We start from the raw sequence: 16,479 nt of genomic DNA on the forward strand, positions 1-16,479 counted from the left end.
GCTTTCAGTTAAAACAGCTCAAACATTCATTTTAGTCTGGGACTAGATTAAGCCTGGTCTGTGAAACCGGGGGTTCATCTAATAGACACACATCTAATGCATATGATGTTTGTCATTTAAGCAGTGACAGAGGTGTATATTTCTCTGAATAAAACTGAGATTCACATGAACACTTTCACTAGGTATTATAGACCCTGGTACAGGATTTCTTGAAGACCTGTTTTTCTGTTATGCCAGGAGCTCTATTCATACAAGGGATAAACAAGACAAAAGTAAACAACAGCAACCATCTGCTCTTATCTCATCTAGGTAATCTTGTCAGTGCAACAATGATGACAGTGATGAATAAGGACCATGATTATGATGCTTTGTATTTTCATCATAACTATGCAGAGTACATCACTATACAGATGTAGTGTGCGTTTGCTTCTTATATGTCTCTACCAATTTCCATAGCACACCAATAGAGAAAAAATAATCTTACATTATCATACATTTAAATCAAAATAGAAATTGTCAGCCTAATTAAAATATTTAATCTGCCCCTGACAGAACAAACTCCTGGCAAACTTCAGAGTCAATGTCACGCCATCAATACTGACCGTCTCATTGATGAACTGATCTCCATTCTCAGAGATGCCATTGTTGGCTTCATCATGGTGGCAATTTTCCTAATTGTAACATTTGTGTCTGCCAGGAACCAGAGCCAAACTCAATGAGTTTGCCAAACTCAATGAAGATTACTTAACTCGCAGAGTTTATATATATTATTTTCTGTAACTTCTGTTTACATTTAGAAGATTTCGAACATTTATGACAACACATACACTATTAACATATATTCACTCACTTACTGCCTTAATGTTTTGTGGCAAAGATTTAACAAGGTGCTGGAAACAGCTGCTGCAGATTGCCGACATTGATATCGGCTGCACATCCGTGATGCGAATCTCCCCGTTCCACCACATCCAAAGGTGCTCTATTGGATTGATTTCTGGTGACTGTGGAGGACATTTGAGTGTAGTGAACTGTCATGTTCAAGAAACCACTTTGAGATGATTTGAGCTGTGTGACATGGCACATTATCCTGCTGGAAGTAGCCATCAGAAGATGGGGACACTGGCCAGAAAGGGATGGACATGGTCAGCAATATTACTCAGGTAGACCGTGGGGTTTAAACAATGCTCTATTGTCCAACACAGCAGCAGCCTGATGCGTTGATACAAGGCAGGATGGATCCATGCATTATTGCTATTTACGCCAAATTCTGACCCTACTGAATGTCGCAGGACAAATAAAGACTGTTTTTCCAAATTTGGTGAACCTGTGTGAATTGTAGCCTTGGTTTCCTGTTCTAAGATGACAGGAGTGGCACCTGGTGTGATCTTCTGCAGCTGTAGCCCATTAGCTTCAGGGTTTAATGTGTTATGATCTTTTACATACAGTAGTTATTTGAGTTATTGTTGCCTTTCCATCAGCTCAAACCATTCTCCTCTGACCTCTGGTATCAACAAAGCACTTTCATCCACAGAACTGCTGCTCATTTTTGTACCATTTCCATGTAGAGATGGTGGTTATTGATATTCAATTCCTTGAATGAATTGTTCTTTTGAGTCGGTTCTCAGGAATAGAACTGAAATGAACTTTAGTTCCGGGTTGATGATGCAAGATGTAGCAAGATGAAGATGATGCAAGATGAAGAAGCATGTCCGACCTAAAAAGTACCGAATGAGCTGGTTCAACCAACTGTCGAAGTTGATTACCGAGGAGGACTCACAAAGAACCGAATGAGCCGGTTCAACCAACTGTCGAAGTTTGCCGAGAATTACAGACCAGTCTGTTGAGTGAGTTGACGATACTATGCAAGCCTGAGGCACGTATACAGGAAATATGCTTATTATGACAACTGCTATTATGAAAACCTTTCTGTCGAGCGATGTAAATACATACTACAGTTTATTGTGCATAGCAAAATAAAGGAGTTTATAAGACAGGATTATTGTTTCTTTATACTTTAGACATGTAGAACATTTCAGCGTTTCCGCATCTGTGTGCTGTAGGTGTGAATCCAAGATGTAGGCTTCGCAAAATCGGTCAGTTTTATCCAACATGAAGGAACCACAAATTAAAATGACCACAAACATGTTAATGAATGGCAATAAACAGCAACATACGTTCACAAATATCTTTTTTGAATGATTTAATGTGTTGCGACAAATTACTTTATTTGAATGTATCATTGATAACATAACAGTCAGATCAGTCCATCTGGCAGCAACAACCATGCCAAATAAATCACCTTTCATCCCAATTCTGAAGCCCAATGCATTTAGTTGCTGCCATGGGATTGGCAGATTAGATATTTGCATTAATGCGCCGTTAAATAGGTGTACCTAATAAAGTGGCCGGTGAGTGTTTGTACATGTAGATAGATGAGGATAAAATTAGTTAAATTCAATTATAAAAAAATAACATATCTGTTACTCTTTAATTTAATTAATACTTAGTAGGATTATGCAGCCCAACTCAGTAATGTAATTATGTTTCAAAGGTTTTATAGTGCAGTGCAGTGCAGTGATAATGCTAATTAAGCCTACAGAAGATTCCCTGCTTTTTGAACTCATAATTGACTCTCCAAGAGCTTTCAGGTACTCATTAGAGTTCTAAATTAAGATCATTTTCCAATAGCTGTTATAATCATATGGCATTTTGAATCAGAGTGAGGATTCTTTGCGCTGGTGAAAATTTGAAGAGATTTCTTTCTTTCAAGAGTGTGCCTGCATGAAGCCTCAAATCCAATTAATAATGATAAATTCATCATTAGGTTAGGGGGATTTGTTAAAGGGGTCATGAAGTGTGTAGGAGCCATTTATACTCACTTTTAGACAGGTTAATTTTATTTCCTATTTTTGCCACTAGAGGGAGCATTGCACTAGGCGTGGCACTTCACCGAGAGTTGAGTATATTTACAGGTGGGGTAATTAGTTAGACAAGGTGTGGATGGCGGGGAACACACGGTTCTTACCATAGCCGTGAACACCCTTTCCACCAACCGCTCAACGACACTTGTTTATAGCCACACTGGGTGAAGAGCCATTCGATGGAAAATACTCTTTTTACCTTTATAATAAATGAGAAAAGAAAGCTAACGTTTGAGCTTGGATTCCTGTTGCATCCATGCCGAGGCTTACAGGATAGCCTCAACAAAGTGGCTTTTTAAAATGTTTATACTGTTGTCTGAGGACAATGAACCAACAATCCCATCAAACAAAGGTTTCTCTAGCCTGTGACAGCGTGCTAAGTTATGTTCAGTTAGACACGTAGGGGGGAGCGCGGGGCACAACCTAACGCAGGGTTAGTTGTAACACACATGGTTTATCACTTTCCACACATACCAGAATGTCGAAACTTTGTGTATTTACTAATTGGCATCAACTACCAGTAAATTGGCATATGTTTCAGCATGTCATATGAATATAATTTCATGGGTTTTATTTTTTTCAAACACCAAATGATTGCGATGCTCACGTTTACAAGCCAGCGTCATTATAGTAGCCTATTGGTTACAGTTTTACAGAATCTTTGATACTTAAATTCAATGTTTGAGTGTCAGGTAATAACACGCCAACGAGCAAACGCTGGCCCAGTGCTGAACCTCGTCCTGCCTTTAATCCGATCACTTTCTCGTGTCTTTTCCTTTTTGCTTTCCTTCAACAAAACATTTTGCTTTCTTATTGTTCTGTGCTGCTTGGGACATGACTATAACATCCGGCAAACAAACGATAGTAGGGCTCGCACGTCTGAATTTAAGGAAGCAGTCGAACTTTGTAGTTCTTTTTGTTCTCGGGTTACTACCTGAAACCCGAAGTTTAAAGTTTAACCCAAAGGAATATTCTGTCTATCAACTGTTCTATAAGGAAATAAATTTCAATTTAGTTTATCATTACCAACATAATACATAGTAAATGAGAGAACCAGCAATACGTTGTTCATTGGAACATGCGGTGTGTCGCTCCCCACGTTCATCAATCATTCTAATAAACATTTATTTTGGAACTCAGAGATATATGAATTAGTAGATCATTATTAAATCAATATTATATGTAGCTAGTATTAACATATGATAAAAGTGACGGTCACCTTATATTAATTGACCAAGATAGTGGCATATTACCTTATGAAGCTAACGTTACTTTCTCCAGCTACATATAAAACCAATAATAGCTAGTCCATCTGCGTTTTACACAATATCATCGTGTCACCAAATATATGGATAGAAATATACTTTTGAATCAGTTTTTAAAAAAATAGCTGTTTCAGTCTCCAAAAACACAGGATCCGCCTGTTTGAAACGCCGATACAATACAAAATGTATACGTATTCAGCTAAACGCGTCTCAATGTGGTCAAGATCGCTATGCAATATGCAAACATACAGCATGTTATGATTATATGATTATGTTAGCTGAATGGTTACTTAAATGACCTGTTTATTAAAACGCAAGCGAGATCGGCATCTCTCTGCAGTCCGAACTTGTCACGAAGATTTGCCATCTTTAAAAGGCTTCTCCAAGGTTTACACGTCTCTTGCTTCTTCTACTGTCCCAAAATCTTCCCGGGTCATTTTTTTCACCCGTACGTTTGCGCTTTGTTGAGCTGGCAAAACGTACAGGCAAAGAGTAGTCATGATCCATTATCATACAGACTTTTTTATACGGGTGTTCCCCTTATACTGTCAGTGTTCCTCTTTGCGTTTGGCGGTTCCGCAGGAAGATGCAAACGCGGATATGACGTGATAGACGGCGACATAACGGAAATAAAGACACGGTCCATGTCTTCGAATTAAAATATTAATTTCTCTGGATTTAGAAGTTAATTGGAACTGTCGGGATAATGTAAACACACAACTTTAAAAAATATATAACATAGATATAGTGATCTTTTATATTTTTAATGCTGAAACATTACATATTGTGCCTTTAAATATCAAAGGCTGAATGAAAAATTGATTACTCAATTGAACAAAAAAATTCTCTCCCTCCCATTATTATGACCTATACATCCTATAGTACATATCATCATAAGTATTTTGGACCTAAGAATATACCATGAGTTTAACTGTTAATTTGCTCTGAAGGGGAATTTTTAGTAAGCATGTTATATTTTTTTCACATGATGATAAATATGAAACAGTACAAAATGTATTATTTTGCTTGCATAATCTTTTTCAGGTTTCAATGTGTGCTTAACATGGTCCAGGTTACTAGTACAAACACATCACTGTTTTAAGTAAATTAATACCCCCACAAATATATTTGGAGCCATTAGCATGAAAAAAGGAAGTGGATGTTGAGTGGACACCCGATGTGGGGTAGCACATTTTTAGCTAAAAGGAACAGCATGAAGCCGCTAACAGACAAGACCAAATCTGGAAAATAAATGGCTGCACAGATTTTACTGGTTGGCAGTCTATAGTTATCAACACTCTGCCAATTATTTGCCTTTCGTTTTCTTCTTAAGTGGATGTAAGTGTGCTGCTTAGTTCACTTAATATTCATGTAATACTTCAGAGCCAGTGAAGCATATCTCAGCAATAATGAAAAGTGAACACGCCAACCTGGATTTTTTCAAATGCACACAAAACCGGCAGAAATATTTAATTTACATTCTTGCTGGTATGCCTTTATCAAACTTGTGCGTTGATAGAAAGTTCAAACAAACACATTAAGACGCCTATGAACAGCAGAACGCAATGCAGTTCTCTTTATTTCACTGGTTTGTGTATTCTTTTGTGTGCACAGTCACTGAGGCATGATGGGAAGGAAAGCAAAACCCTGCCATGCTCAGAACCCAAGAGACTGACAGGCTCTTCAATCAGAGCGACAGCAGCTGGGCGGCACTCAGACTCGTCACATCATTTTTCCTTCAGCACATCCTCTCTGGAGTCTAATTACTTTTATGTACACAGAAGCTCCAAATTTGAAGACTTTTCTTGTTGCATCCAAGACAATATCCTGACGCACCTGTTGTTAGATGGTTCACTTACAGAGCGGCTTATCCCAGTGTTCTCTATAGCACTAATGTAAATAACATCTAAATGACAAGCGGCGGCACCTACAAAGGAAAGACGCTTGGAGATCTTTCCCTGTGAGGATCAGAACAAACAAACACTTATAGATTGTGACAGACTATCACAGATGGTGTTTGTCTGGTTTTCACAATAGCAGAGATGATGGGGTACACAGACAGACAGACAGAGAGATGTTGGAAAACGTGGCAGGAGTTTATTTACTTTAAAGCGTTGGGTTTTCCTGGATCCCTTGCAAGTGTTCATTAGGTGGTGTTACTTTACGGTGTCGGCACAGGTTCAAGCCTTTTTGAAGACCTGTTTACTCACAACCCCAGCAGCTCTCAGCTCCTGCGAACAAAGAAAACATACTTAAAGGGAAACTTGACCTAAATATGAAAATTATGTTATCATTTACTCATCCTCATGTCATTCAAAACATAACCTTCTTTCCTATTTTTCGATATGCAAAAATCAACATGCACAATATTGTTATCGCGGGCAATTTAAAATACCGTAAATAATTATTACAAATTATTCCATTTTTTTAGAACGCTTACTTAACAGCAGAAATGCGACAGTCCCACTAATAACCCCATAAACAAAGCAGCTGTGCTACTTTCTATTTATTAACAGTATTTAAATGTTTCAAATAGCCATTCAAATTTTTCATTAGCACCAAAATATTTAAATGTTTAAAAGCTCTGCAGCTATTATGAGACACTTGCTGCACACTACAGTGAGCTAGATCGATGTTAGGCATGGTAAAACATGGTACTCGCGGTAAATCAAGAAAACGAGATTTAAACAATAAGACTAACAGTGATTAGCTGTATAACAATAATTCGTTTTCTGTCGATTAATGTATCCAAACATTTGCTCAGCTGTCTAATAAAACACATAGGGACAGATTTACTAACTAGGGCAAATTAGCGTGAGCACGCAATCCCAAAACCCCCACAAAAAACGCAGATGGGAGTGAGAAGTTCTGCACGTGATCTACTGACAGCAAGAAAATTAAAGAACACAGACACAGCCGGATCATTGACCATAATCATGACCATAAATCTGGGCCATAATATATTAAAGCATCTTTGGTTTTTCCATGGTTTCTTAAAAATAAAACCGGAAATCGAGCGTAACGTGGTTAAGATGCCATTGATAGGCCACGCACGGACCTGCTTATTTCTCTGAATTTAAACATTCTAGGAAACATTTGGCATAATGTAAGTACACAAGTCAATACAATATATAACACTGTTTAGTGGTTTTTGGATATTTGAATCTAAAAATTGTGTTGTCATATTGTCTAATGAGTTAAACGTGCAGTATGCAACTTTTGGCCACTAGGGGGTCACTCATTCAAAATAATAACAACAGACGTACTTTGATGACGTCGGGAAAGTGCGTGGGCTCATGGGAGTTGTCATTGTTACTGTCAACCAGCGAATCTGGCATCTCCAGCAGAAAACACGTTCAATGACAAGGGAATGTATTGTTATATTACATCTCTATTATTGTTACGTTTAGTTACGGCTTTTCACTTTATGTAATGTCAATCTAATGAAATAGCAGCGAGCTACCGTTACTTAACAAACTTATCAGTAACGTTAGCTAATGTGTGAGACAGAATGTTGTGCGGCCGGTCGCTATGTCAACATACCTATAAGTTGGTATGTTGACATATTAAACACGCATCATAATTTGAGTTACTCAAATTATAGATATGTTGACATGGCATCTGCGCTTGTCGAACATTCTGTCTAACATTCTGTCTATGTTCAATAAGGAAATAAATTTCAATTTAGTTTAATTGTTTTATTGTCGCTCCCCACGTTCATCAATCATTCTAATAAACATTTATTTTGGAACTCAGAGATATATGAATTAGTAGATCATTATTAAATCAATATTATATGTAGCTAGTATTAACATATGATAAAAGTGACGGTCACCTTATATTAATTGACCAAGATAGTGGCATATTACCATATGAAGCTAACGTTACTTTCTCCAGCTACATATAAAACCAATAATAGCTAGTCCATCTGCGTTTTACACGATATCATCGTGTCACCAAATATATGGATAGAAATATACTTTTGAATCAGTTTAAAAAAAATAGCTGTTTCAGTCTCCAAAAACACAGGATCCGCCTGTTTGAAACGCCGATACAATACAAAATGTATACGTATTCAGCTAAACGCGTCTCAATGTGGTCAAGATCGCTATGCAATATGCAAACATACAGCATGTTATGATTATATGATTATTATGTTAGCTGAATGGTTACTTAAATGACCTGTTTATTAAAACGCAAGCGAGATCAGCATATCTCTGCAGTCCGAGCTTGTCACCAAGATTTCGCCATCTTTAAAAGGCTTCTCCAAGGTTTACACGTCTCTTGCTTCTTCTACTGTCCCAAAATCTTCCCGGGTCATTTTTTTCACCCGTACGTTTGCGCTTTGTTGAGCTGGCAAAACGTACAGGCAAAGAGTAGTCATGATCCATTATCATCCACTTTTTTATACGGGTGTTCCCCTTATACTGTCAGTGTTCCTCTTTGAGTTTGGCGGTTCCGCAGGAAGATGCAAACGCGGATATGACGTGATAGACGGGCGACATAACGGAAATAAAGACACGGTCCGTGTCTTCGAATTAAAATATTAATTTCTCTGGATTTAGAAGTTAATTGGAACTGTCGGGATAATGTAAACACACAACTTTAAAAAATATATAACATCGATATAGTGATCTTTTATATTTTTAATGCTGAAACATTACATATTGTGCCTTTAAATCAGCTGTCCGTAACTTTTTTGTGTTCAAGATTTACAAAAATTATATAATGAGAATGTACAAAATGAATCAATTTTCCAAACCGTTTTTTTGTCTTACCCCGAATCATTATGGCACACTTATAATACGTATTTATATTGGGACTGTTTCAGGCCAGACTGGTAGGTACCGCTGCGGAGGAGCACAGTCTCTGCGTGATCTGCCATAGACATAAACAGAGAGAAGTAGCTCCGGCAATGTTCTTCCGCAAGATGCATGCAGTTCTGTTTATTAACCACTAGATTGCAAAAAGTTACGGACTGCAGCTTTAACAAACTGACAATGAAAAATACTTTAACGCATTTATTAATCTTAATTAATGTTAATTATTTAACATTAATTTATTCTCTATTAAAATAAAAAGTAACTGTATTATTTAATAGATCCAAGTGTACTAATGTTAACAAAAAAATAATAACTTCTGTAACAAATGTAGCTTGCTCATTGGTAATATTAGTTAGTTGGACTGTGTACATTTCAGCAGCATCTAGTAGTGAGGTTGTGATTTGCAACCGTTCACCCCTCCCTTTCAAAACATATAAAGAATCTACAGTGGCCAACACAGGACAAAGATCTCATCCTCTGAGACAGCAGAGACTAACTAGCGCTCTGTAGAGAAGTTTGTCCATTTAGGGCTACTGTAGAAACATGCTGGCGCAAAATAGTGACTTCACAGTAAGGGGACCCGTGGTGTATGGAGATGGAAATGGCTCATTCTAAGATAATAAAAACATAACGGTTCATTATGTAAGGTTTTTATACACCACTAATAACATAGTTATGTATATTATATTGCATTTCAGTCATTAGATCCTCCTAAATGCTACACACTGCACCTTTAAAGGCAACAGCCCGCCACTCATCCTCTTTTTCGAAGCACATAGAAAGCTATGGTGGCCGACAACAGAGCTTCATAAATACAACACACTGCACCTTTAATGCATTAACTAGTCATATATTAAAAAATGGGACCTTACTGTAAAGTGTTACCTATAGTTAGCTTTGTAATTATTTTCCACTTTAATTTGTTTATCCATTTTTTGGATGAGTTATTTTTGCTATAAGAAAAAAGTTATTAAACCTTTTATTACGACTTATTTAAAATATTGTAGACCGTGATAAAAGCTTAAACAATTATCACAACATAATTGATACCCTCACATGACTACAATGGACCCCATTGACTTTTATCGTATGGACAAAAAAACAGACATTATAAAATATCTTCTTTTGTTTGCCACAGAACTGTAAATCACGTAGGTTTTGTTTCTGCTATAATAATTAACATGGTACATGTTCCCTAACAGTGGTCTTTTCTTTAGCACAGTATATAATTTTCAACCAGATGGTGTCAGCAATGTCCAGTTCTTTGGTAATGGTACAGCAACACAGTCAGAAACAAGATTTTTTTTTATGCATGATTAAACGCACAGCTGAAGCCGAACATCTGTTGTTATTACCGCCACCTATCATATTCCAGTCAACTTCATTTAAAAATCCTATCAACTCATAATGATGGTGTTTGACGCCCATTATAATTATTTAAACAAAGTTCAAATGTATTAAAAGAATCAGTCTGTCAATGTTGTGCTTTTTCAGGTGCATCATCAAGGGGATTCAAGTTTGGAGATTTGAGAATAGCTCTTCCTCCAACCATCTGCCATGTAGAGTTCTTGAGATGCTGTACTGCATATGCTCTTGGCTATTTCTGAATTTATACTAGATGTATGCGGAACTCGTACCTGGTAGGGAATACCATGAAAGATGTTACAAATGAAATGCATGAGAACTGGCCTACCAAGTGAAGTTCATCTCCCTCAATCCAGTGGGTCCAGCCCCTCCCCTCGATCTCTCCTTTCTGCACACACACCAGTTTATCTCCATCCCAGGTGATGGTAGTCTATAATGCATAACAGTGAAGGCTATTTTTTTTTAACCTACACATACAGCAAGAATACACGGTTACATTAGGACTGCAAAGACACAGGGAAGCAGAACTGATTTTGCAATAGCAGTTGGAGGAGAAGAGAACATCCATACTTCATCGACACAAAGAGAAAATTTAATTTGACCCATGCTTGCAAATGTGTTTGCTGTAATTACATGCCGCACAAAGAGAAGAATGTTGAAAATGCCTATTCCTCTGCCTGTATTCAGTGGCTGGAATGAAGAAACACAATGCCTGGCACTGTGTGGACTGAATGGGGTGAGCGATTTTTGTTCAGAGTAAACTGGGTCACAACATCTTTACTAAGTGTTTTTTTTATTATTATTGACTATAACTCAAGGAAAAACTTCACAGGCCTTTTTTGAGTTCTATCAGAAAGAGTATGTGAACAATGAACTGGTTTTTTTTGTTTTTTATAGAGGAGGCACAGTCATGTCCAGTGCAGCACTACTGTCAGATTGTTCATGCAATGGAAACTATAACAAAACTACACTAAAGAATACTTTGCAATACCTCATGAAGCTCCCGTAGGCCTACTACTTTCCATTAGAAACGAATGACTTCCAGTCGTTCATTTTTTTCCAGAATGAAAAGGCAGCTTTAGTATGTTGTTTAACCAGACAGTTGGCGGTATGGATGGAAGCTGGTTTTCGCCACAGAATAAAAAAGGTAATCGCGACTTTTTTTCTCAGAATTGCGCACTATAAAGTTGCAATTTTATGTTACAAATTCAGAATTGCGCAAAAGTCCCAATTGCGTGTTATAAAGTCAAAATTGCATGCTATAAAATTGCAATTGTGTGTTATAAAGTTATAAACTCCCAATTCTGACTTTTTTCCTCACATTTCCTCACTGGGGCGGCAGTGGCTCAGTGGTTCATGTAGGTTGTCTACAAACCAGAAGGTTGGTGGTTCAATCCCCGGTTCCACCTGACCAAGTGTCGAAGTGTCCATGAGCAAGACACCTAACCCCAGCTGCTCCCGACGAGCTGGATGGCGCCTTACATGGCTGACATCGCCGTCGGTGTATGAATGGGTGAATGTGAGGCAAAAATGTAAAGCGCTTTGGATAAAAGCGCTATATAAATGCAGTCCATTTACCATTTAAATGCAGTCCATTTGCGAGTTTACATCTCGGAATTCTGACTTTATCGCAATTCTAACTTTAACACGCAATTGCAACTTTAGCCTATACCATGCAAAATAAGCCTATAAAAAGTCATTTTGTGAGTCGCAAATAAAATGTTCGCGATTAAAAATTAAATTTCCACGATTAAAAAGTCGCAATTTCAATTTTTTGTTTTTTTTGGGGGGAAACAAGCTTCCATATCGTATTCATCATATTTGCAAAGGTATAATTATGTTCTGACTTTACTTGTTGAGGCGCATAATTATTAACATGGATGAGAGATGAATCGTGTTTGTTTAATAAAGACATTTTGTCAGCCCTGTGGGCGTCTGGGCGATTAATTCCAAATGCCGTTTCCCCACTGACCACGGGGGAGCAGAAGCTCATTAAATATGCAAATATTATCCAATCCTAGCTGTGAGCGTTTACTTCCAAGTTTTTATTGCGCGCCACACCCATTAAAACCCGTTTCTTGAGAGAGCCTCAAAACCAGGGAAGAAAATAGCTTATTACTTATTTATTATGATGATTTTGAATGTAAAAACCATGCGAACGTCATAAGTTGACCTCAAACAATAGTATGAAAAATTAAAAAGCCAGTTCATTTCCCTTTAATACATGATGACACATTTAATGAATAGCAATTCATTTATTATTTAATCTAGTAATCATGCAGAATCTTCATTAGTTGCGGATGCAGTAATCATTAATAAATGGTTTAGTTCTTCATGAGTTATATATTAAGCCATGATTCTGGCTATTAGTAAGCATGAATTAATGCTTATTAGTGTAGTATAGTTTTATTATAGATTCTATTTGAACAATTTGTTAGTAGTGCTGCACTGGACGGGAATGTGTATCTTCTATAAAAAACTAAATTCTGAATCGTCATTGGCTACCGTCAACAGTTACCAACATTCTTTAAAATATCATCTTTTGTGTTCAACAGAACAGAACAGAAAAAAATAAAATAAAAAAATAACTCATACAGGTTTCGAACAACAACGAGGTTGAGTAAATTATGACACTATCCCTTCAAGCATGATATGATTATCTCTATATCTGCAATTTTCTCATTGCAGGTCTAAGATTTACCAAGTTTCTCCAAATCAAAGGAAAAGTGAGGAGAAAATTAAAGGAGAGAAAGTAACGCTTCTTATTAGATTAAAGAGCCAATTATTGCTCTCATTTCACACTTCCCCTTTTCTCATTAATTGAGATTGTGAACTGTAAATGCCATGCACAGTTAGTGATTTCCAAGGGCAATGAAATTATACAAATGGCAACCTTATAAGAAAATTATTATTGACATTGGAATATTATACTTTTTTTGTGTGTGAAAACGGATATAATAAACCACGCAGGTCTATTTGCCCATTTCTTTAAACATGCTTTTTAAAAGGTAAGAAAAATCCTGAGATTTTTTTTAATAGAAACTATACTTTCAACATTAGTGTATGCAAAGAAAAAGCATCAAGGAAGAATCATATGTGTTTAACTTGAGTCCAATAGGACTATAGTTATTTTGAAGAGTGCTTCACAATACAAGTATGTTTTTAAGATCTCAAGCCTCCATATGTTTGCCTCGAAAGTTCGCTCACCATACATTTCCGGTCGTCCACTGCACTCAGATCCTCCTCAAACTCCTGGCCGACCACAAAGTCCATGTTGTAGTTCTTGAAGGTGCTGAGAGTCTTTATGATGAAGTGATCTCCATCCTGAGTTATGTCTTTATCAGGTTTCAGCAGGGTGGCTATCTTTCTAATAGCTACATTTACATCTGGAAAAGAAAATGGTACCCCATGTGAAAATATGAGATTCCCATGAAACCCTTACGCTTATAAAAGGTACCCCGGCATTACAGTGATGAATGGAAATACTGATTTCAACACTACTGAATGATTACCATAGACATGTGCCATGGTAATCTGACGAATACAAAGGTAGACTACATGTCCAAACACATTGGTACTTTTCTTAATAATTATGTCTGATAATACTATTATAAGCAAACACCCATATGTATTTATATAGGCATTTGGTTATGCCACATTATTACATATAATTACACATTTCTTTCAACAGATGGTGCCAATCTGCCTCCCAATGACTGGATTTGAATTACTTTTAGTATTTTTAAGTTTCTGTATTAATATTTTTATTATGTTACATATAAATAAATAGTGCATCATTTTGGGCCGAATATAGTCTAGTCAATGAAGTCCATTTAAAATTCAAAATATTTAAACGTGTTGCTCTCTAGCGGTTAATAAACAGAACTGCAGGTGTCTTGCGGAAGAACATTGCAGCCGGAGCTACTTCTCTGTTTATGTCTATGGCAGGTCACGCAGGGACTGTACTCCTCCGCAGAGGTTCCTACCAGACCGGTCTGACATAGTCCCCATATAAAAGCTTTTTGAACGCAAAAAAAGTTACGGGTAGCAGCTTTAAGGAATAAATATTTAAACAAACTAGCCTGTATATTCAATTTATTTTCAGTGCTACCCTAAATGAGGCATACCAGAAGGTTAAGGAACCTAATGCTGTAAAACTCACCCAGAGCTTCCAGGTACTCTTCAAAGTTCTCATTGAAGATCATTTTCCAGAAGCCATTATAATCAGCAGCCATTTCTGATGAACACTAGTGGGTTTGTTCAAAGAAGATCCGACAGCGCTGTTCCCAATGCGACCAAATGCTTTCCATCTGAAAGAGCCCCTCGTTTAAAACGGTCATCATAATCCGACTACATGTCAATTACATTTTCCCCAGTTGGATACTGTTTTGGAAACCCCGCCCCTAGAGTTCGGATCCAATTCGCAAACTTGGATACGATCCCATGCCACATAATTACATCACATAAACTCGGTGATGGGATTCGGAAAGTGCAGTGGACTGGAACAGAGACCAAGGCTAGTTGTTACAAGGACTGATCTCAGTATGTTTCCAGTGACAAGTTGTCAGCTTGTGATCTAAAGTGTTTGTTAATTAATATGAATAGTCAATACTTGTGACAACTTAGCCCTACTACTGATACTGAAAATATTCATATTCATTCTTTTTTTTATTTTTTAATAAACAACAATAACAATTTCAATTCTCTTAGATTCAGTCACAGATAAAACACATCTTTAAAATCTTTCATTGTTACAGGTGATGAACTTTTTATTCTGTAGATTGATACACCTTGTCTATTTGTTATGGTTTGTGCTTGATAAAAGATTGAACTCAATTGTCGCTCCTTTCATCTGCCTGATGCTTTGAATCAGCAAACACGGCCTTTCTATGCAACGCAGGGGCCATCTTGAAGTGCTTCTGTTGAATGAATTCCTCCAGCTTTTCTTTAGAGACAGCATGAACAAAGGCATTCTTTTAAAACCCAAACTCCACACTCAAAGACTGTCAGCAGGAGGCTTCGACATAGCAAAGACCACCCTTAAAGCAACGAGCCGGTTTGAGCCAAAACGCGCTGTCGGTGATGCAGGGACAAAGAGAAACGATTTAGATAGACATCACTTCAAATATCCCAAACTACATTCTTCTCTTTTATTTTGTCAAACTCTCCCTACCCCACCCTATCGACAAAGCTTGATGAAACATCTTTAGGGACCTGACAACATGAATGACGCTTTCTGTGCAAATGGAAATGGAAGAAGCAATGTTTGCTCTCCAAAGTGTAAAGGCTCTGTTATTTATCTTTCTTGTGACATTCAGCAAAAGTCAACAAATCTCAGACCTGCTGAACATAGACCTACAGCTCTGCAGTGATCTGGCAAATCTAACTCCTGCAGAGAGAGGATAAATTCCTAAATCCCTCTCCACACATAGGAACTAGGAAACCGTGGTCATGGATAATGTTCACTTTACACAAGACAAAATATAAAACTCCTCTAAAGCTGCTTTCACAGGCAAGAGGAAATATTAATATTTTGAAACGTATTTTACTATTTCTTGTGACTGGTGGTCACATTTAAAGTTGCAGGCCAATTCAAATCAGAATAAATCGCAGATCCTAATGAGAATCCATTTTCACGATGGTCATACGAATTCGCCGCGCCGACCAACGTAAAGATACCTGGTTTGAAAGTGACTTCTGGAAAACCTGTGCTTTATCCATCTCTTCAGTACTGACAATTTTGCAAATGTGGTAAAAAAGGTACTTTGTCCAATACTACACTGTGAAAAAATATTTAAAAAAATAAGTTACCTGATTGCCTTAAAATTGAGTTCATTGAAATAAAAAATTTGAGTTAATACAATTTTCGACAAGAGAGTCGACAACCTTTATTCAAATATTATTAAAAGATTTTGTGAGCATATAAGGTAGTTGTGTGTTTTATTTGAGATGATGCAGTGAAACATGCCAAATTGTGCTATTTTTATGAATTTTCGAATGTTTTATGTGGTTCAGATACAATAATAATTTGAGTTTCTCTTTATTAAACAAATTTCCTTCATTGTATCTCAAACTTTTAATTTCAATAAACTCAAAATGTTAAGG

General features: G+C 37.0%; 1 protein-coding gene across 2 annotated transcripts; it reads right to left on the reverse strand.

Moving 5' to 3' along the window:
- Positions 1–4,482: 4,482 nt before the first annotated feature.
- Positions 4,483–16,436, reverse strand: LOC137089024 (retinol-binding protein 1-like). Of its 2 annotated transcripts, XR_010907629.1 has the most exons (5): positions 14,537–16,436; positions 13,582–13,760; positions 10,703–10,804; positions 6,292–6,417; positions 4,483–6,144 (listed from the first exon to the last, which is right to left on the reverse strand). XR_010907629.1 is itself a non-coding variant. In XM_067452450.1 (4 exons), the coding sequence occupies exons 1-4, from the start codon at positions 14,607–14,609 to the stop codon at positions 6,367–6,369; spliced, it is 405 nt and encodes a 134-aa protein (XP_067308551.1). In that variant the 5' UTR covers positions 14,610–16,436; the 3' UTR covers positions 6,262–6,366. The 2 variants fall into 2 exon arrangements, 1 of the variants encoding a protein (XP_067308551.1); XM_067452450.1 differs by lacking the exon at positions 4,483–6,144 and having other exon boundaries at positions 6,262–6,417.
- Between the last annotated feature and the right edge of the window lie 43 nt (positions 16,437–16,479).

The sequence above is a fragment of the Pseudorasbora parva genome, chromosome 9 (genome assembly GCF_024679245.1).
Source record: "Pseudorasbora parva isolate DD20220531a chromosome 9, ASM2467924v1, whole genome shotgun sequence".
NCBI lineage: Eukaryota > Metazoa > Chordata > Actinopteri > Cypriniformes > Gobionidae > Pseudorasbora > Pseudorasbora parva.

Coding starts and splice junctions, on each gene's coding strand:
- LOC137089024 (XM_067452450.1), bottom strand. CDS start 14,609: ATGGCTGCTGATTATAATGGCTTCTGGAAAATGATCTTCAATGAGAAC. Junction 13,761..14,536: donor AGAGTACCTGGAAGCTCTGG/GTGAGTTTTACA, acceptor TTTCTTTTCCAG/ATGTAAATGTAGCTATTAGA. Junction 10,805..13,581: donor TGGACGACCGGAAATGTATG/GTGAGCGAACTT, acceptor TATGCATTATAG/ACTACCATCACCTGGGATGG.